The sequence below is a fragment of the Schistocerca gregaria genome, chromosome 1 (assembly GCF_023897955.1).
Source record: "Schistocerca gregaria isolate iqSchGreg1 chromosome 1, iqSchGreg1.2, whole genome shotgun sequence".
NCBI classification, from domain to species: Eukaryota; Metazoa; Arthropoda; class Insecta; order Orthoptera; family Acrididae; genus Schistocerca; species Schistocerca gregaria.
In genome coordinates, this window is record NC_064920.1 from 524,453,731 (window position 1) to 524,476,069 (window position 22,339).

General features: G+C 44.7%; 1 protein-coding gene across 1 annotated transcript in view; it reads left to right on the forward strand.

The window, feature by feature from the left end:
- The window catches only part of LOC126357041 (uncharacterized), a 45,286-nt gene that overhangs the window by 22,735 nt on the left and 212 nt on the right, over positions 1-22,339 (forward strand). Inside the window, exon 7 of the mRNA XM_050007423.1 lies at positions 1,454-1,609. Within this exon, the coding sequence (XP_049863380.1) occupies positions 1,454-1,609 (156 nt within the window). The remainder of the gene's footprint in view (positions 1-1,453; positions 1,610-22,339) is intronic.

Genomic DNA, 22,339 nt, shown 5'->3' on the forward strand with positions numbered 1-22,339 from the left:
AGCGAAAACATGTTTACGACGTGGGAGTGATAGCTGGGCTGGCCCCCCGCACTAGTGGCCAGCCGCCTCACGTGACAGGCGTAGGCAGTGTCTCCGCGCGCTGGCCAGGGGGTGGCGAGGATTTGAACTAATTCAGTTGCAGTGCGGACGTCATGGTGACTGCACTGCGTTATCAAAGACGTGTGTGCTGACTGTGTTGGAGAACAAGTGATGACTGTACTCCTTGAAGTGAAGTCTTCAGTCCCTTCCCCCCTGCAAAATCAAAGGACGTGACTTATGTTACTATAAGAGCAGTTTATTATTTCACATGGTTATGATAGGCTACCAGTGAAAAAAGATAAGTGAGGGAGAAAGTTCGTAAGTGTGATCAATTATGGTTTTGCGATTTGAAATTGCGATTGGTTTTTGTTATGGATGTAAGGAAAACGGCTCTCTCGCTGAGAAAATCGGACATCTTGAATAAGTAATCGCACAATTGGTCTATTTTCCCGCCAAAATTCAAAATTCCCGCAATTATTTCTTCAGGTTAGGTTAGTGGACCTAGCACAATTGGCCTATTTTCGCGCCAAAATCCGCCATCTTGAATAACGTCATGTGCTGTTGACAAGTCTACATGCTGCAATCTTGGATGACGTCATTGCCGCCATTTTGAATATATTTGGCAACAATGGAGAGTGGGGTGATACGAGGGTTACGCTACTACTCATGTTACTACACTCAGTTTGTAACCCATTTTCCGAAACGTAAATTTCAAGGCAAGCTGTCACCAGGAATCCACTTTAAGACAGTACGAGCAGCATGCAAGACAATGAAGTCATAGTCATCACATGACTCAAATGGATGTTTTACGGATTTTCAGGTTATCGGAATTTAATTTCCATTTTATTTTAATACTGATATTCAAGAGGGGCGAAAAGGCATCTTAGGAGCATAAACTGACATATTAACCATTTAAAGGGGTTTCCTGCAGATGGTCAAATAGCTAGTTGTGAGTGAAAGTTTATTAGTCCCCATTGCCTGCCTAGCAACTGGAAATGCCACATTGTATCTTGATGTCGCAATGTTTACTCTCATATTAAACGCGCGTGACATTAATGCTTCTATCTATTCCAAAACTATCCTTCGCTTACTTTCCAGCTGCTATACATTCCATGGTTTAGAGATGTTCAGTAAGGACAATTTTAAATGTTAAAATGAGTACTTCAATTGCACTGCCTACTTTTCTTTGTTAAAAATATTCCTTGAATGAACACAACCATATTACTTAGCCATTTAATAAGCGTCTCAACAAGAATGAGAAAATGGTAGATTTATTACGAAAAAGGCAGTAGGAATAGGTTCAGACATCTTGAAGGACTTAGTATTCAAAAGCAAAACTCATAGTAGTTTTCTCTTCTTTATGCTGCTACAAAAATTACAATTACAATAAACAAGAGCAATGACTCTGTTTCAGAGTGAGAAGCTCGTTAACTGTGCTTTCAACTGTGGCTGGGCAGACTGTGACATCCGCTTCAAGCGTAACCTGCTCATCTTCATGATGCGAGCTATGCAGCCGATGGAGGTCACTGTCGGGAAGACCTGTAAACTGTCCAAGCAGATGCTATTGCAGGTTAGTGAGCACATTCAGAGTTCCATTTCATGTAACGTTGAGCCTCTGAGATCACTGTAGCTGTTTGTCAAACTTTTCCTCGTCGCTTTCAGAGAGGATTATGGAGAACAGAGACAGCATTTCGCGACAAAGGTAATTAGTTACCTGAATGAACTCCGTATCTAGCGAACTTTTACATAGCTTCCATGATTCTTATGACGTTGTGGCCGAGCGGTTCCAGGCGCTTCAGTCCGGAATCGCGCTGCTGCTACGGTCGCAGGTTCGAATCCTGCCGAATCTCACGAACTTTTTACGTAGATTCCATTATTGTTCTGAAATGCGTTCGTTACACATTTGGAATCAAGCAAACCTGAGAGTGTTACATTTCTGTTGTAATGGTTATTAATATGCTACACGCACTTTTGTTTCTGCTTTATCTATTTATCTGCTAGTTTGACAGTATATGCTGAATGTACACTAATAAAAGCGACAAACTGCAGAGATGGATTCCTGACTGGAAATGTAGGAAAGAAGGCCCGGAAATGGACGGCGTGCATGAAATGACAGCAAATCGTCCCAGAAGACAGTATGGAGATGTATCGGATACATATATGTTCAAAATGGCCTGAGTGAGATTCAATGCACGAGTCCACATGTCGTATTTATGGCCTACCACACTATTTCGTACGTTATGGCGTCTGTCCGGATAGCGTCACGGGCGTCATGAACATCCTGTTGAAGAGTCTGTACATCAGCAACGTGTTTAGCATACACAATGCTTCTCAGATACCCCCAGTATTAAAAATCCAGAGAGTTTAAGTCTGGTGATATAGGAATCCATCTTACCGGGCCTGCGCTTTCTATCCAATGTCCGGGCAAGTAGCTGTTGAGGTAGTGATGAACCGTAAGGCGGAAGGGGGATGGTGCTCCGTCACGAAGAACCACATAACCTGTCCTACTGCCAAAGACACATTCCCAGGCAGAGTTTTTGGAAGTAATTCCAAGTCGAGGAATAATAATCGATGCAAGTGTGTGGTAGCCCTCACACACATACAGAACGTGAACCAATGTTAATGATACACCTCAGCCAGTTGTCTGAAGCCCACAGGTAACAACTATGCAGGCAGTTGAGGCCTGTTCTGGTATAGGTTGCTTCATCGGAAAAAAAACGGACTGATGATAGAAATTCCAAAGTGGTGATGCTCTGGTGCAAAAACCATCGACAAAATCCTTCCTGAATAGGGAAATCCGCTGCTGATAATTCTTTTAGTCGTTGCACGTGACAGCAATAATAGCTGTCATGCAGAACGCACATAATCGTACTTCACGTTACACCATGTTGGTGGGCCACTTGCCTGGAGGTTGTACTAGGGTTTGTCTCAGTTTACTGTACAAAGTGGTCCCCCAGATCTGGTGTACGCCCAGTCCGCCGCCTCCCTGCACGTTTGACAGCCTGAAAGGCCCCATGGCGACATAGATGCACAAAAAGGGCTTGAAATGTTGTTTGATGTGGATGGATTCTCTGAGGGTTCTTGTTTTGGAAGGCAACGGCCTTGCCACAGTGGATACACCGGTTCCTGTCACATCACCGAAGTTAAGCTCTGTCGGGTGTGGCCGGCACTTTGATAGGTGACCATCCGGGCCACCATGCACTGTTGCCGTTTTTCTGGGTGCACTCAGCCTCGTGATGCTAATTGAGGAGCTACTCGACGGAATAGTAGCGGCTCAGGTCAAAGAAAATTATCTTGACGACAGGGAGAGCGGTGTGCTGACCGCATGTCCCTCTTATCCACTTCCTCATGTGAGGATGACACGGCAGTTGGATGGTCCCGATGGGCCACTTGTGGCCTCAAGACGGATTGATTTTTGCTTTTACTTGTTTTGGTACATTCGTGTTGCCTCTTGACCGTTTCCATCTGCTTGGCCGTACACAAACACCATCTCGGCTTATTTCCGACATAAATATCGGACCATTCCACCGCTTGTAGTGCACTGCGTCAATCACACAGCCTCCAACACCACACAACGTACACTGAGCACATTGACAGAAAAAATTTCATACGTCAACTCCATCCACTGTGGCAAGATGCATTTGCAGACACATGTCCACAGGACATCTTTTCCTCCATTTCCACTCAGGAAACTTTCCGTGCGGTTTGTAGTTTTTAATTATGTTCGCCCTATGTGTGTGTGTGTGTGTGTGTGTGTGTGTGTGTGTGTTTGTGTATGGGTGGTTAGAAAAAGTCTGAAAAGGTAGCCAATCAGGTCGTTTCACGCTCAAACTCAAACCGCCCGCCACATATAATTAGTGTCAGTTTTTCTCATAGCGTAGATGACTGCGCACGAGACTGCTCAGCCTTTGGCTCGGGTTCGGTCCTTACTACCGTCCCATGCATAATTTCTATGTCTCTGTCTTGTTCGGTTTTAAGAAACCAAATGAAGAACACCATCTTCGAGGGGATGCTTGAATTTTCGAGCGCAACTGCCTGATTGGCTAACTTCAATGCTAGTTAACTCTGATACAGTGCAATGTACAGAATGTTTTCTTAACAATTAGTTTTTCAGTCCTTTTTCACCCACCCTAGTATACCGGTATATACAGGGTGTTCGGAAATCACCGTTACAAATTTATTCTACTAGTACAGAGGAGTGAGGACATAAAATATTCAATAGGAAACTATGTCGGCTACAATCGTTTGAAAACATTTTGGTAACGTGCCAACTCTTTCCAGTAATTCGTTTGGCTTGAGCCATTACATCACTGGTTTTAGCATTCCATTCTTTATTAACTAGGGAAACAAAAAGAAAACTTGATCAGTTTTCACAAATTTACAGTTAATTCCTGTGTACGGCGTCTCCTTGAAGCACAACAGTCATTCCTGCTGACCGTGAAGGCACCTCTTCCTGAAAGTCGTTGAGTAGTTGTGGCGAAAAGGATATGCGGTGAAGACAGACGTTGTGAATGACGATCTTGACAAAGGTGGTGAGCTAGTTCTTCCATAACCGTAACCTACGCCGTACGGAAGATCATCTCGGTGTATTCTGCGAATGTGTACTAAACCATGCTGCTCTCACAGACAGTTGAATTAGGCTCGAACCAGATAGGTACGATAGACGTCATATGACATCAGCCGATCCGACGTAAGCACGTCCCCCAACCCCTCCTCCATCACCACTCACCATGACTACCTAACAAACACGTTTACAAACAGCTGTAGCACTGAAATACAGTAGTACCTTTCCGGGCATCGATTTCAACTTAAAATATGGCTAACTCAGTTCCCTCTACAAGTCCTAGAAATCAGTAGCCGGAATTTCCGAATACCTTATATATTATCGGCATTTATTTGCAAGTAAATGACGAGAAAGTTAAAATCCTCTGCTACTGGTACTACAGTATACAGTGTGCTTCACTATTGTTCTTATTTGTTTTGTTAGCAAACACATTATGGCGTAAAAGGAGGCTCAATAGCATAAGATATTGAGGGATCACTATGAAGGGCAGCATACTATCGTGAGACAGCGTTCTCAGCACCTGACAGAAGTTGAGGACGACCGCATTTTGGATCAAAATTTGGCTGGCTAGTCGACTCATGAAACATGTAGATTTTTGGGCCATTGGCGTACAACAGCGGCCCAGTGTTGGATTGTAACGGTACGTGATATCAGGTATATTCGGCGTCAAGGTTCCAGTGGACCAAGTCTGAACACTACAAGAGAGGAACCATGTACTGTGCACCAAATACCCCACAAAACCTTCATATTCCTATCTGCTATTGGAGAACAGTTAATGGACTTCCTGCAGTAATCTGTGTCCTCCTGCTACACTGGTCATCGGCTAGATATACGTAGCTGTAGTACGCAGTACCATGCCAGTCGCACTCACTAGTGCATGATGGCTCTGCACTGCCCTCGATGATCATCGTTAGCGAATACGGACGTGACAGTGAAAGGCTCCATTCTGAAAATATTTGGGAGGTGTACAGCGGTGTTACTGCTGAGAAAAATTTGGAAATCTATGGTAGGTTCGTATACGACTAAGCTAGTGAGCTTATCGGTCCCAGGGCTTACACACTACTTAAACTAACTTACGCTAAGGAGAACAGACACTTCCATGCCCGAGGGAGGACACGAACCTCCGACGGGTGGAGCCGTGCGAACCGTGGGAAATCACCACAGACCGTGCGAATGGTGTGTGACGGAGGGTACTTTCGGCATCACTATCTGATCCCTACAACCAAGTTCCACTCGCGAATAGTGCGTGGGAAGAATGATTGTCGGTAAGCGTTGTATTGGCTCTAATTTTTCGAAATTTCTCCTCGTGGTCAATACACGTTATGTATGTGCGGGAAAGTAATATGTTGTCGTCTGACTGCTCCTGAAAAGTGCTGTCCCTAAATTTCAATAGTAAATTTCTCCGTGATGCTCCAGGTCTCTCTTGTAACGTCTACCAGTTGAGTTTGTTTCGCATCTCTCGCCATCTAAACGATCCCGTGACGAAACGTGCTGCTCTTCGTTGGATCTACTCTATCTCGTCTATCAGTCCTACCTGATAGGGATCTCAGATAGACGAACAATACCCAAGAATCAGACGAAGAAGCAACTTATAAGCCGCTTGTATCGTGAATGAGTTACATTTCCTTAAGATTCTTCCGGTGCACCTGAGTCTTGTCTCTCCTTTTCCCACTATGTGTTTTGTATGGTCATTCAACTTGAGGTCGATCTGGTTAGTTACGCCCAGATATTTTTCGGCAGACGTTGTCTCCAGCTGTTTGTCATCAGTAGTGTAGATCTACAGCAGTGGATTTCTTTCCCTATGTATGCGCAGTATGATAAATTTATTTACGTTCAGGGCCAACTGCCAGAATTCTCTACAGGCCGCTCAGCAAATTCTTACTATCTTCTGGCGTTGTTACTTTAGTATAAACATCTGCACCATTTGCGAATAGCCCTAAAGAGCGTCCGACGCTTTCTACTAGATCATTTATATATACTGTAAACAGAAATTGCCCTACCACACTTCTCTGTCGTACTCTGAATATTACCTTTACATCTGTCGATTTACTTCCGTCAAGAGTCTTGAATCCAATCGAAGGTCTGCTCCGATACTCCGTAAGTTCGTACTTTTTTCATTAAACGGCAAGGAGGGACGGTGTCAAATTCCTTACTGAAATCAAGGAACACGGCATCAGCCTGACCGCCGTTGTCCACTGCGTTGTGCATCTCATGTAGGAAAACAGCGAGGTGAGTTTCGCAGGCTCTCTGTTTGCGGAATCCATGTTGATTTATATCGTCCAAATTTTTGAGCATAAAACATGTTACATAATTCTACAACAGATTGAGGTCAACGGTATAGGTCCATAATTGTGTCGATTTGTCTTACGACCTTTCTTAAAAACTGGAATGACCTGCACCTTTTTCCAGTCGTTAGGTACTTTTCGTTGCTCAAGCGATCTACGATAAATTCCTGCTAGAAGAGGAGCAGGTTCTTTCCCTTAATCTTTATAGAATCTTATAGGTATCTCATCTGGCCCTGATGCCTTATCACTACTAAGTGATTGTAGCTGCTTTTCAGTTCCGCAGTCGGTTATCTCAATATCTGCCATTTCGGAGTTCGCACGATTGAAAGGAGGGACAGTGTTACGATCTTACGCGCTGAAACAAACTTCGGAAGACCTAATTCAGTATTTCTGTCTTCTACCTGTTATCTTTTGTTTCGGTGCCGGAGTGGTTGCTGAGAGGATGTTTATGACCCACTTACTGATTTTACATACGACCAAAATGTCTTACAGTTATTACTCAGATCGGTTGACAACGTCTTACTTTGAAATTCACTAAACGCTTCTCTCGTGCTCACGCTCGTTTTGGCTTCGTTCAGCTTTTGTTTTTCAGCTAGGTTTTTACTTCTCTTGAATCTGAGATGAAGTGCTATTTGCTTACGTAGCACTTTTCTAACACGGCTATTAAACCATGGTGGATCTTTCCCATTCCTTAAAACCTTACTCGGAACGTAGTTGTCTAGGTCATATTGAACGATGCCTCCGAATTATTTTTTCATTTGTTCTCCACAACTTCGTCCTCATCGCTGAATATTTAATGCTGACTGCTCAGATATTCTGAAATTTATAACCTGTCACCCTTGCCGGGAAAAAATATCCTCCTTCCTTTGTTAACATTCCTTGTGGTACCGTCGTCATAGATAGCGTCACAGCCCTACGATTACTGATACATTCCTCTACGTTAACTGATTCGCTAAGTTAAGGTCTGTTTGTTGCCAGAAGGCCTAAGAAGTCACCCGTACGAGTGGGTTCTCTGACAATGTGCTCGAGGTAATTTTCGGACAAGACATACAGAACAATGCCACACGGTTCCCTGTCTCTGGCACCGGTTTTGATGGCATAACACTCCCAGTCTATAATTGATAAGTTGTGGTCACCCCCTATTACAACGGCATGATCAGGAAAATTACTAATGGTATTTTGCAAATTCTCTCTGAAGCGCTCTGCAGCTACAGATCCTGACCCAGATGGTCTATAAAAGCATATAACCTCGCTAGATTTTATAGAAATTTTAATCCAGTAAAGATGCCGCCACCATTGGCTACTAACCTATCCTTACGATAAACATTCGAGTCTAAACGTAGGATTTCGTTGTCATTGACGTCTGGCTTCAATCAGCTTTCTGTTCCCATTACTGTATGTGCATTATAACCTCTCTTCCTTACGAGACCCGCACCTCAGTTAGTGTCGTTCTCTGAAATGGCTTCCTAATCCACATATGACTATCTATGGATTATTTATTCATTATAATTCGACATTACAGTGTACGGTATGTGTGTATGGTAAAACGTTCTGCATGCTGGCTGCTTAACTAATGTCTGTGGTAGTATTTTGTCAATTCATATGCGTAAAGTTTATTGTATTTTACATAACGCTTTGTCCATACAAGCATAAAAAATATAGCAGTCACACTGATTCATATTGCTTTTTGTTATATAGATTCCTTACACTACCAATTTAATAGTTTTATCTACTTTAAAAAAGTTATTGAAGGTATTAACTCAAGAAGAAGTATTAATTTCAAACCAATAAAAAGAAAACTTTCTCCTGTTTGTACTCACATCAAAAAAGTTTTGCATTACCTCGGTTCCGAGAGTTCCGGAATCTGTATAGAAAATTGGAACAGAGATCAACATAAACATCATTTACGCCCTTTTTGTTCCTCACGAAAACCATACATTGCATGTTGTACCACCATACAGCGAGACTTTAAGAAATGATGGCCCAGATTGCTGTAAAAACCGGTACATTCTAATACCCAGTAGCACGTAAACTTGCATTGATGCATACCTGTATTCTTAGTGAAATACTAGCCACTAGTTCATCAAGGCACTGTTGGTCTAGACTGTCCCACTCTTCAACAGCGATTCGGCGTAGATTACTCAAAGTGGTTGGTGGATTACGTCGCCCATAAACAGAACTTTTCAGTCTATCCAAGGCATGTTCGATGGGATTCATGTGTGGAGAACGTACTGGCCAATATAGTCGTGTGATATTATCCTGAAGGAAGCCATTCACAAGACGTGCACGATATGGGTGCGAATTGTCGTCCATGAAGACGAATACCTCGCCAATATGCTGCCGATATGGTTGCGCTGTCGGTCGGAGGTTGGGATTCACGTATCGTACAGCCGTTACGGAGCCTTCCATGACCACCGGCGGCGTACTTCGGGCCCACATCATACCACCCGAAAGCAGCAAGGAACATGCACCTTCCTGCACTTGCAGGACTGTTTGTCTAAGGCGTTCTGCCTGCCAGGGTTAACTGCAAACACATCTCCAACGATTGTCTGGTTTAAAGCATATGCGACGCTCATCGGTGAAGAGAATGTGATGCCAATCCTCAGCGGTCCATTCGGCGTGTTCTAGGGCTCATCTATACCGCGCTGCATGGTGCCTTGTGGCAACGATGGACGTCGCCCTGGTCGTCGGGAGTGAAATTGCGCATCATGTAGCCTTTTGCGCACAGTTTGAGTCGTAACACGATGTCCTTGTGGCTGCACGAAAAGCATTATTCAACATGTTGGCGTTGCTGTCAGGGTGCCTCTGAGCCATAATCCGTAGGTAGCGGTCATTCACTGCAGTAGCAGCACTTGAACGGCCTGAGGGGGCATGTCATTGACAGTTCCTGTCTCTCTGTATCTCCTCCATGTCCAAACAACATCGTTTTGGTTCACTCCGAGACTCCCGGACACTTCCCTTGTTGAGAGCCTTCCTGGCACAAAGTAACAATGCGGGTGCGATCGAACCGCGGTATTTATTGACCGTCTAGGCATGGTTGAACTGTAGATAACACGAGTCGTTTAACGCCTTGTTCGTGGAATGACTGTAACTGTTCGGGTGTCAGACCTCACCGTCTAATAGGCGCTGCTCATGCATGGTTGTTTACATCTTTTGGCGAGTTTAGTGACATATCTGAACAGTCAAAAGGACTGCGTCTACGTTACAATATCCACAGTCAACGTCTAACTATCTTCCGGAGTTCTGGGAACGCAAAAACGTTTTTTGATGTGTGTACCAGTCCTGCAACTCATGCATATCGGAGTTTGGTCCCTCACGTGTAACTTCTTATTTTAGTTCGCAGTTCTCAAAAGATACATAACAAAGGCTCTAAGTTCCTACTTGCATTTCTTCAGTTACAGCCTGTCGTATCTTTATAGTACAAGCAATCAATAGATTGGATTAGGCTTAAAAAGGTTCCTCTATGACAAGAATGATGAATATTTCCTATATAACATCATGCTTTTTACTCAAGTTTCATTAATAGTGCTATTCACTGGTAACTCCCACACTGGAACCACGTGGTTTATTTCTATGTGCCTCACGCTTTTCTTGCAACTGATGCAATAAATATTATTTACCACAGATTACCCTCTATCTTCCGAAAAGCCCGTTCTCACATCATTGCTCTTCCTTGCAAGTCAGTGAATGTTATACAGGGTGTTACAAAAAGGTACGGCCAAGCTTTCAGGGAACATTCCTCACACTCAGGTAAAGAAAAGACGTTATGTAGACATGTGTCCGGAAACGCTTAATTTCCCTGTTAGAGCTCATTTTAGTTTTGTTAGTATGTACTGCACTTCCTCGATTCACCGCCAGTTGGCCCAATTGAAGGAAGGTAATGTTGACTTCGGTGCTTGTGTTGACATGCGACTCATTGCTCAACAGTACTAGCATCAAGCACATCAGTACGTAGCATCAACAGGTTAGTGTTCATCATGAACGTGGTTTTGCAGTCAGTGCAATGTTTACAGATGCGGAGTTGGCAGATGCCCATTTGATGTATGGATTAGCAAGGGGCAAAAGCCGTCGTGCGGTATGTTTGTATCGAAACAGATTTCCAGAACGAAGGTGTCCCAACAGGAAGACGGTCGAAGCAACTGATCGGCGTCTTAGGGAGCACGGAACATTCCAGCCTATGACTCACGACTGGGGAAGACCTAGAACGACGAGGACACCTGCAATGGACGAGGCAATTCTTCGTGTAGTTGACGATAACCCTAATGTCAGCGTTAGAGAAGCTGCTGCTGTACAAAATAACGTTGACCACGTCACTATATGGAGAGTGCTACGGGAGAACCAGTTGTTTCCGTATCATCTACAGTGTGTGCAGGCACTATCAGCAGCTAATTGGCCTCCACGGGCACACTTCTGCGAATGGTTCATCCAACAATGTGTCAATCCTCATTTCAGTACAAATGTTCTCTTTACGGATGAGGCTTCATTCCAACGTGATCAAATTGTAAATTTTCACAATCAACATGTGTGAGCTGACGAGAATCCGCACGCAATTGTGCAATCACGTGATCAACAGAGATTTTCTGTTAACGTTTGGGCAGGCATTGTTGGTGGTGTCTTGATTTGGCCCCATGTTCTTCCACTTACGCTCAATGGAGCATGTTATCATGATTTCATACGGGATACTCTACCTGTGCTGCTAGAACGTGTGCCTTTAGAAGTACGACGCAACATGTGGTTCATGCACGATGGAGATCCTGCACATTTCAGTCGAAGTGTTCGTAAGCTTCTCAACAACCGATTTGGTGGCCGATGGATTGGTAGAGGAGTACCAATTCCATGGTCTCCACGCTCTCCTGATCTCAACTCTCTTGAGTTTCATCTACGGGGGTATTTGAAAGCTCTTGTCTACGCAACCCCGGTACCAAATGTAGAGACTCCTCGTGCTCGTATTATGGACGGCTGTGACACAATACGGCATTCTACAGGGCTGCATCAGCGCATCAGGGTTTCCATGCGACGGAGGGTGGATGCATGTATCCTCGCTAAAGGAGGACATTTTGAACATTTCCTGTAACAAAGAGTTTGAAGTCACGCAGGTACGTTCTGTTGCTGTGTGTTTCCATTCCATGATTAACGTGATTTGTAGAGAAGTAATAAAATGTGCTCTAACATGGAAAGTAAGCGTTTCCGGACACATGTCCACATAACCTATTTTCTTTCTTTGTGTGTGAGGAATGTTTCCTGAAAATTTGGCCGTACCTTTTTGTAACATCCTGTATACTTACAAGAACATCATGAATATATTTATCGAAGATTATATGAGGGAGTTGATGTGCCTATCTTGCCCATTAGTAAGTCATGTTCTGGGAGGATTTGACATGAGATCACAAAATGTTCAATGGAAGGTTAGGGATTGGAGCAACAATTGATGTGTTCCTTGTAATGCGTTTATTAATTGTGAACTGTCTTATCGGGGTTGATTTCCAACGAGAGGGAAATGCTATGATTTACCTCTGTGTGGGTCTTTGGTTGTTTTATACTAGACGGCAAAGAATCATTAACGTAATTATTTAAAGCTCAGGAAGGCCATGACAGATTTTGCCAAGGTATCCAAATCGAATACGCGACAAGGGTCGTAGCAACACTTGCCAGTGGTGCTATTGATTTAGAAGAATAAGAGTGTTAATCAGCTGATCTTGATGGAGAACAGCAGTCAGATGTGACAGTTCTTAAAGTATCTAAAGATGAACTGGGAATGACAAGAGGTTATACATGTCATTTGAAAGGGAAGCCACATGAATCCTTCTACTATCCTTTGTATCCCATTCACTGAGCTAAGAAACCTACGGTTTCATAGGAAATTGTATATGTTTGTGAATGTAGCTAAAAGTATAGGATTCATCCATTTTCTGAAAGTGTTTGTTAATACTAAGGTAATTTTAGTTTATATAAATATATAATAAGTTCTTTGTTTCAAACCAATGCTCACATGTGAGCAAGTGCAATAATATTGTTCGTATTAATGCCACATACATACATGTACAGGAAATGTTCAAAATGTCCTCCTTTAGCGAGGATACATGCATCCACCCTCCGTCGCATGGAAACCCTGATGCGCTGATGCAGCCCTGTAGAATGCCGTATTGTGTCACAGCCGTCCATAATACGAGCACATACATGGAAAAGAAAGAAAAATGGTGTTTCCATAGAAGAAACTGACCAAAGGAAGTCTTAAAAACCATAGTATGGGATTCAGATTGTAGTAGGCCTTCGTTATTTTCCCTGAATTTAGGGAACTAACAAAGTGTGGTGGCTAAATTGGTGAGTTCTGTCTGGTTCGTTTGCTACCTGATAAGCATTTATTTATAATCATCACCAGGTAAACGAGGCACTGGACTCGTAACTAAAGCTGCAGTCTCTGTCTTCACTTGTGTCAAAAACTGTAAAGCAGAAAAGTTACTGACTTAATAAACAAGACCGGCGCACTAGTCAAAAGCTCAGTGCCAAAGGCTGCTAAAATTTTCTTAATTCTTTTAGTCTTAAGTATTATCCACATGCTAATTGTGATCAATTTCCTATACTTCCAAGAAGCTTAGATTAAGGTCAGGTTCCTTATAAATAATTTACGAAACATATGAAGACAACATATTTATTTAAAAGAAACAGCACATCGTACCTTGAGCCACATCAGACATCAGACTTCACCAATGAGAAAGTACAATACAGAAACGACGAAAAAAACACAAGCGTAGTTACTTTGTGTTTATATATTATATAACCAGCAAGTGTACGGATGTCATGGAGGTATAATGAGAAGAGAAGGCGCTACAGCCTTACGCTGTACGATGCTTTGAAGGCGGCAGCGCCGTGTTAGTTTGTCCAAAGCCTTAACAGACAATTGTTGCTTGTTCTCAATTTTTGTTGTGTGCACACAACAGTTGTTTCAATTACTATATGTCACAGTGCTTTTGAGAGTAATACAGTGTAAGGAAGGTATTTTCAGACGATTTACTGCTTTTAGGTACATGTTTGATCTAATAAAGTACTTCATCTCGTTAACGCTACTATCCTTTGTTATGTGTTTCGAATAACCAAGAAGAGAAGTATGTAATACAAAGAAGCCGCTTTCATAATACATTATTTCTCTTAATGTGGACTGAAGAAAGTATCCTCTTCCAGAAAATGCTGAGAAAGTATTTTAACGTGTTTGGTTGATTTCCAACTTTTCTTTCACACAGTGTTCCAAATTAGTTTTCCAGGAGAACTGATTCCAAATCTACAATTAAATGAGAGAAATAAAACCATAACGTGAAAGTAACCAACCCAAATGTTGTTCATGTATATAAAAGAAAACATACCATGCAAAAGTATACTAACGAACGAATTGTAATTCCTTCATACTTTAGACTATAATCAGAACAACTAGCTGTAAAAGATGCAAGCCAGTATCTTTAATTGAAACACTTCCACCACATCCTTTGGCCATTCTAACATTAGGACGACAGCGTCAGGTTTGTGGCGTCATGAAAAGTCCCCCTATTATACCTCCATGGCTGTAGTAGTTTCCTTGGCTTAGCATTTTCCAGCATAATACAGTCGCTGTTGCGCACAGTACGCGGTAATTAATTACACTCATCCTGTGGAACCTCTTTTCTGTTCATTTTAGTGTAATGACTACATTGACAAAGAGGATTTTTACTTCTTGAGCTTTGCCAAAAGTCTTTATATGAATTTCTCTCCCAGTTCATCACGTTGCTAACATGTTTAACAATGAATTGCAACAGTTTTATGATGTTGGCACTGTTGTGTTGGTAGAAGAGCCAACACCGTGTTACTAGTGGAGGTCGAAATGCACACGTTTTAGCTGACGTAGGCTGGCGTGAAGAGGGAAGAGCTATACTGACGTGAGATCTGGAACATGACAATGAAATAGAATTCAGAAAGCGGACCTAATTAGTTTGATACTTAACTTTAATTCATTAATGATGAACGTCGCTCTTGAAGATACATGATTCACAATATTATCTGTTCAGAATACAGTCATAGTAACTGAATATGGTGCCTTCCTAGGTCGTAGCAAATGACGTAACTGAAGGCTATTCTAAGCTGTCGTCTCTGCAAATGAGAGCGTATGTAGACAGTGAACCATTGCAAGCAAAGTCGGGTGTGCAACTGTGGCAAGTGCTAGGGAGTCTCTCTAGATTAGACCTGCCGTGTGGCGGCGCTCGGTCTGTAATTACTGATAGTGGCAACATGCTTGTCCGACGTATACTAAGGGACCGCCGCCGATTTAAATGCTACCACCTAGCAAGTGTGGTGTCTGGCGGTGACACCACATTCCTCCCCCGGAAATCGGCGGACGGTTGTGGTATAAGGCCTCCGCCCGCAGTGTGGAGGACCCCATGTTGGCGTATGCGACGAGGTGGGGACCCCAACAACAGGCGAGGCTGTGTCACCCGCACCCTGCCATTCGAACCGCGGAGAGCTAGGAAACGCCTGAAATCCTGCTCCAGGGTGCAACGCCAACATGCGGTGTATGCGCCCGTAGAGAGATAGGAGGGGCCGAAGGGTGCACCTCCATCGGGCCGGGGCACCCGACGGGCGAAGACGACATGCGGCCCGGAGCGAGCAAGAGGTCCATGCCGGAGGACAGCTGGTCCCGTTGAGCTGTCAGCGGTGCTCGACCAGGAGGGGGGGGGGGGGGCGATGAATGCAGCGGCGCGTGCACTGTGGGCGCCGCCGGCGGGAGAACAGGCAGTGACGGCGGCGGCGCGGCGCCATGGGGCAAAACGGAACGCAGCGTCGGTAACACCTGGGGCTGAGGCGAGCCAGTAGATGGCTTCCTGGGGCGCTGACCGGACGGCACTGTCCCTGAAAGCAGACGGCGAGCAGCAGATCCCGTGCGACGACAGAAGCGCAGATGATTGAGATGCCGGCTCACCTCAGAGGCCCCAAAACCAGATATACAGCGCCTCCGAGGCAGCGAAGAATGCGCCCTTCGAGCCAACGCCGTGAACCTTGATAGTGGCGGTAGCAGACAACGTTGCCTGGGGCAAAAGCAGGTGTCCGTCGCTGCACAGGAACCTGAGGCGGCGGATGTAGCAAAGACATCAAGGTTCGACGATGGCGACCGTGGAGGAACTCAGCCGGCGAGCGACCATCTCGGGGCTGAGAGCGATACGACGACAAAAAGAGCAATAACGCGTCCTCCCGAGAATGCGACTCTTTCAACTTCAACATCTGTGACTTGAAAGTCCTGACCAATAGTTCAGCGGCAGCGTTAGACTGTGGCGAAAACGGCACGGACGTCAGATGTTGAATACCATAGGCCTTGCAGAATGACTGAAATTCTGCGGACATGAATTGTGGGCCATTGTCGGAAACAATTGTCTGTGGAAGACCTTCAATGCAAAAGATAGATAACGCTTGGATTGTGGTAGATGATGTCGTGGAAGACATCCAGACAACAAAAGGAAAATTACTGAATGAATCCATCACAACCAACAATTGAGCATTCCAGAATGGGCCAGCAACATCGATGTGTAAGCTTTGCCAAGGGAAGGTGGCTTTTGGCCATGCAAAGAATTTCCACGGTGGTGCTGATTGTTGTTCGGCACACACCATGCAAGAAGAGCACATTTTCGTAATCGCAGCATCAATTCCGAACCAAGTACAGTGCTGACAAGCAAGTTGTTTCGTTCTCACTATAGCCCAATGTCCTTGGCGGAGAAGCTTTAAGACAGAGGACAGTAACAAACGTGGGACCACGACCCTGGACTTATCATTATCAGAAGGCAACAGCAAAGCACCACATCGAACAGAATGTCTCTCCTTGTAAGCAAAAAATCGGCGAACCAACGGGTCTCCAATCTGTGTCTTTGACAAGGGGGATTGCGTAGCAACAAAACGCAGAACGGTAGCAAGGACAGGGTTGGCAGTTGTGGCTGTAGCTAGACGATGAAAATCAGCCGGAAACGATTCAACCACGTCATCGGTTTCCGAATCAATGAACATGCAAGCAAGTTCGGAGGAATCAAATGCCCTATCCTCAGCAACAGGCAAACGGGACAACGCATCGGCGCTTCCGTGCTGAGCAGTGGACCGATACAAGATATCATAGTGGTACTGCGAGAGGAAAATAGTCCAGCGAGTGAATTTCTGCGCTGTACGTGGAGGTCTAGGCTTGTTGGGATGAAAAATCGATGTCAAAGGTTTGTGGTATGTGATTATGGTAAAGTGACGACCATACAAGAAGAACTCCAAATACGACAGCCAATGCTTGTTTCTCGACCTTTGAATAAGTTCTTTGCACAGGCGAGAGCAATTTGGATGCAAAGGCAAAAGGGCGCTAGTGCGAGCCATCTTTGTGTGCAAGCACAGCACCGATCCCGAAATCCGCTGCATCCACCATCAACGAAAGGGGCTTCTGGGGATCGAATGGCGTAAGGCAAGTATTCGAAAGCAACGCCGATTTCAACCGGCGAAGGCGCGTTCGCAGACAAACGGAACACCTTTACGACGTAAGCGATGAAGCGTAGCTGAAATGGAAGGGGCATGTGGCACATATCTGTGATAATAGTTGTTTTTTCCCAGCACACTCTGTAGCTGCTTCAAATTCTGCGGCGAAGGCAGGTCTTGTATGGCACAGAGGTGCGTGGGACTGGGATGTATGCCTTGGGCATTGAGTACATGTCCCAGGTACGGCAAGTCACGAGCAAAAAACACAAATTTGTCCTTCCGTAAGGGAAGACGATTATGTCGCAAGATCTGAAATAAAGTTCTGAGATTGGCTAAATGTTCTTCTTCCGTCTTTCCAGAGATCACAATACCGTCCAGATAGTCTGGTGCAGTAGGGACCGACGCACAAACAGTTTGTAGATATTGCTGAAACAGTGCAGGGGCGGATGCACACCCAAACGGCAGATGTTTGAATTAATACAAACCAAGATGCGTGTTAAGCACCAAAACGCGCTGGGATTCTTCGTCCACCAGTATTTGCAAGTACGCATCTGCTAGGTCCAACTTCGAAAAATATGGGCCTGGGCACAGTTTGTCAAAAAGATATTCTGGGCTGGGTAAAGGAAAAGTTGCAATCACTAGTTGTGGATTCACTGCCGTCTTGAAGTCCACACAAAGTGTGAATTTTCCCGAGGGTTTTGGCAAAATTACAAAGGGTGATGCCCAGAGAGAAGCCTGAACACTTTCAATTACACCTTGTGATTCCAAATCGTGTAATGTTTTTGCGACCTCATCCCGCAATGCGTGGGGAACATTGCGCGCTCAGAAAAATTTCGGCTGCGCGTTTACTCTCAGTTCCAAATATGCTTTATAGTTCTTAGCGCAACCGAGGTCAGGTGCAAAAATGTCTGCAAATTTTTCACATAGACGAGAAACACTGTCTGAAGACACCGTCTGGTCCACTGATAGGACTTTATTTACTATAGACAAGTTAAACAACTGAAGTAAATCGAAACCAAACAAGTTCACTGCAGAAGAAGAACGAAGAACATACAATGACACACGTTTTGTTTGTCCTTTGTACGTTGCAAGAAGACTACACTGTCCTGACACAGGGATCTCTTGACCTGAATAGCTAGTTAACGTAACATTAGCGGCAAGCAACGGAGGTGTGTTCAGCAGTTTGTAAGTGTCTCGGTTGATTAGTGAAACTGCAGCTCCTGTATCGAGCTAGAATGGTATCACTTTGCCGTTAATGTCCAAGTCTACAAAAAGTTTATTGTCCTGCTGACGACAAGAGCGACTGTCTTGTGCAACGTGAACTGACACTGGTACAAAATCACTTTCGACTTGACGGGAGTTCCTGCGATGTCGACGCACACTATTTGTGGGACGAACACACTCACTATTAAAGTGGCACTGGGCGGAGTGGAATGAACGACATGAATTTCCATGGGCGAAGTGTCGCGAGCCTGAGTATCCTGGGTTCGATTCTGATTCCGGCGCGAAGCAAAGGGCCTGGAATGGTTTTGAGTTTCCGATCTGAACTGTTTCTTGTAAACACTCTGAACATGTCCCTTTTTATTACACTAAAAGCAAGTAGCTTGGCGTGACTAGCAATTCTCACGCGAATGTTTAGTAGCACACCGCGGCCATGATTTGTGCACTGCATTTGCTTGCCGGTGCGGCAAACGTGGCTGAGAGCCCGGCCGCAGCGGCGCGGCCGGGCGCGAGGGCTGTTTACTGCTGCGTGCAGCTCACACGGCGGGCCGCTTAACCTGACACACGGCTGGCGAAGCTACAAATGATTCGTGAGCAAAGTCAAGTGTGTTCTGTGCAATTGCATCATGTACCATAGTATCTGAATATACGAGTCCACATTGACACTCAAAAGCACAATCCCTAGTAAGACCTTGCAAGGTTGCAACCCACTCCCGATTAGTCTGACCTCCGTACGTTTTGTACGAAAGAGGGTATACATTGACGGATTGTTTGAAATATGCATCTGATGCAGACAAAATTTCTTCGTAGGACAGAGTTGCTACGTCGCGCCGGGGAAATAATTTGACTGTCACATGGTAGGTTTGCACACCGACGGACGACAAACGAAAAGGCTGCCGCTCGTTACCTTGAATAATGTAAGCGGCGAGATGGAATCCACATTGGGGTGACCACTCTGTCCAGCTTTTCAGTGCAGCATGAAAAGGTCTGAAGGTCGGTGCAACTGCTTCTTGTGGCTGCATTAGCAGAGGAGCGACGGCTGCCGCATCGTTTTGCATTGCACAGTAATCCTGGACGAGCTGTCCAAGGCCATCCAGTAGGGCCTGCGTCTGCTCATTCTGTAAGCGATCAAATTCGGACTGTACATCTGGAGATTGTGGCGTAGCCATTACCCATTTAAATCAGGGCAGTATATATAAGAACTCCGTTTTACACTCGTCACCAATGTTGTGTTGGCAGAAGAACCACCACCTTGTTACTAGTGAAGGCCAAAATGCACGCGTTATAGCTCACGCAGGCTGGCGTGAGGGGGGAAGAACTATACTGACGTGAGATCTGGAACATGACAATGAATTAGAACTCAGAAAGCGGACCTAATTAGTTTGATACTTAACTTTAATTCATTAATGGTGAACGTCGCTCTTGACGATACATGATTCACAATATTATCTGTTCAGAATACATTCATAGTAACTGAATATGGCGCCTTCCTAGGTCGTAGCAAATGACGCAACTGAAGGCTATGCTAAACTGTCGTCTCTGCAAATGAGAGCGTATGTAGACAGTGAACCGTCGGCTGTACAACTGTGGCAAGTGCTAGGGAGTTTTTCTAGACTAGACCTGCCTTGAGGCGGCGCTCGGTCTGCAATCACTGACAGTGGCGATACGCGGGTCCGAAGTGTAATAAGGAACCGCGGCCGGTTTAAAGGCTACCACCTGGCAAGTGTGGTGTCTGGCGGTTATACCACAGGCACTGTACGTCGAAAAGTGCTTCACAATATAGACTACACTGATTAACCCAACGATTATGACGGCTGACCTACTACCGATATAAAACCGTTGAGGCGATAGTAGCGTCACCTGGCGGGAAATGACTGCTAGTCAGACACACGCACGATGCATGTAGTATCATTGAGTATGCTGCCAGTGTGTAGAATGTGGACCTTGCAACTCTATCTGAACCCGACCGACAGCAGACCGTAACGGCCTGGAAGCTCGGCATGAGCATTTCAGGAACTGCATGACTTGTCGAGTGTTTGAGGAGTGCTGTGGTGAGTGTCTTCACCACGTGGCGAAACCCAAGGTGAAACTTCGTTCCGACATCGTGGGGTTGGGCGTCCACGCCTATCACAGATGTTGGACGTTGTAGGTTCGGCAGATTGGTAAAGGCGGTGAGCTGTGGCAGAACTAACATCAGACTTCGGTACTGGATAGAGTACATGTGTGTCTTAATACTCCTAACAATGGGCCTCTGACAACCCGTGCATGTGCCTATTTTAACATCACGACATCAGCCACTATGACTCAAATCGGCACGTGACATCGGCACTGGACGTTTGCGCAGTGGTAGAACATTGCATGACCTGATGAATCTAGATACCTCCGTCATCATGCCGATGGAAGGCGCGAGTCCGTCGTCTTCCATGAGAACAGCTCCTTGACACAAGTACGGAGGGACGGAGGCAAGCTATTATGCTCTGGGAATCATGCACCTGACATTCAATGGGTCCCATAGATCTCGCGCAAGGCACCATGACGGCCAAGCAGTATTGTACACTGGCGGAGACCACTTACACCCCTCCATGACGATCATGTTAACTGATAACAGTGGCATTTTCAGCAAGAGAATGAACCATGCCCCAAGGAGCAGTAGTGTGATGAATTTGGTTCGAGGAACACAGTGGCGTATTAAAGATAATGTCCTGGTTCCAGCTCGCCAGATATGAACCTGATCGAACATATCGGGGATTTATGGGAGTTAGGTGACTTGTGTGAGGAGATGTGGTGGCAGCTCCGTCCAGCAACTTACCAATATCTCACTGCTTCCGTACAACGACGTGTCGTCACTGTTAGCCGTGCCAGTGGTGGACATACAGGGTGTTATGATAGTCGTCATAATGTTCTGACTGATCAGAGTATAATCACTGCAGAAAAACGACAGTCTGAGTTCTATTTAATTAGGATATTGAACACAACAGGATATACATAAAATTTATTCTCAGCTGCGAATACAAGGAATCACCGGCTGTATAATGCCCTGACAGTACTGAAAATTTTTGCCGGACTGGACTCAATCCTGTATCTTTCGCTTTACGCGAGTAGTCGCACTAACCGCTTTGGCTTTCCGCTCGCGACCCACGGATAGACCCAAACAGCCATACGTCGTCGTTCCCTCTACTCGTACACTTCCATAGAGAGGAAGGTATATTAGTTGAGAGAAGCAGCCTGGTATCGGCGGATAAATACGATCATGTAAGAAGAACGTTTCATTGTTAGTTCGGAGATAGATTGCTCTCCTTAACAACCCAGGCACTACAGAATCGTATAGCAGTATATATTAACGCAAAATATTTTTACTTAGAGTTATGACAAATTTAATGTCAGACCTTGATTTAGCTTTGTTACATACATTGCAAGAACACGTGTCACACAAGAGTAAATATGCGAGAGTCAAAATCTTGTGGTTGTCTGCATTGGTCAGTTATAAATATGATTAAACTCTTTGAATGTTTTGAGTTACACTTATAATTTGTGTAAAGTTCTACCACTCAGTTTAGAAACGTATTGCTTCTCATGAATCGCTTTCTGGACTTCGAGTTTTCTTAACACGGTCAGTTCACTGATTCTCGTGTGAAGTGAAACCATGATAGTTTTCGCAGCACTTCCTGGTTACACCATAGCTGCTTAATTTATTACAATTTTTAATAAAGAAAACACCGCAATTTTTGAAATGGAGCTAGTACTGAAATTGGATTCTCGAAATACATTTTGT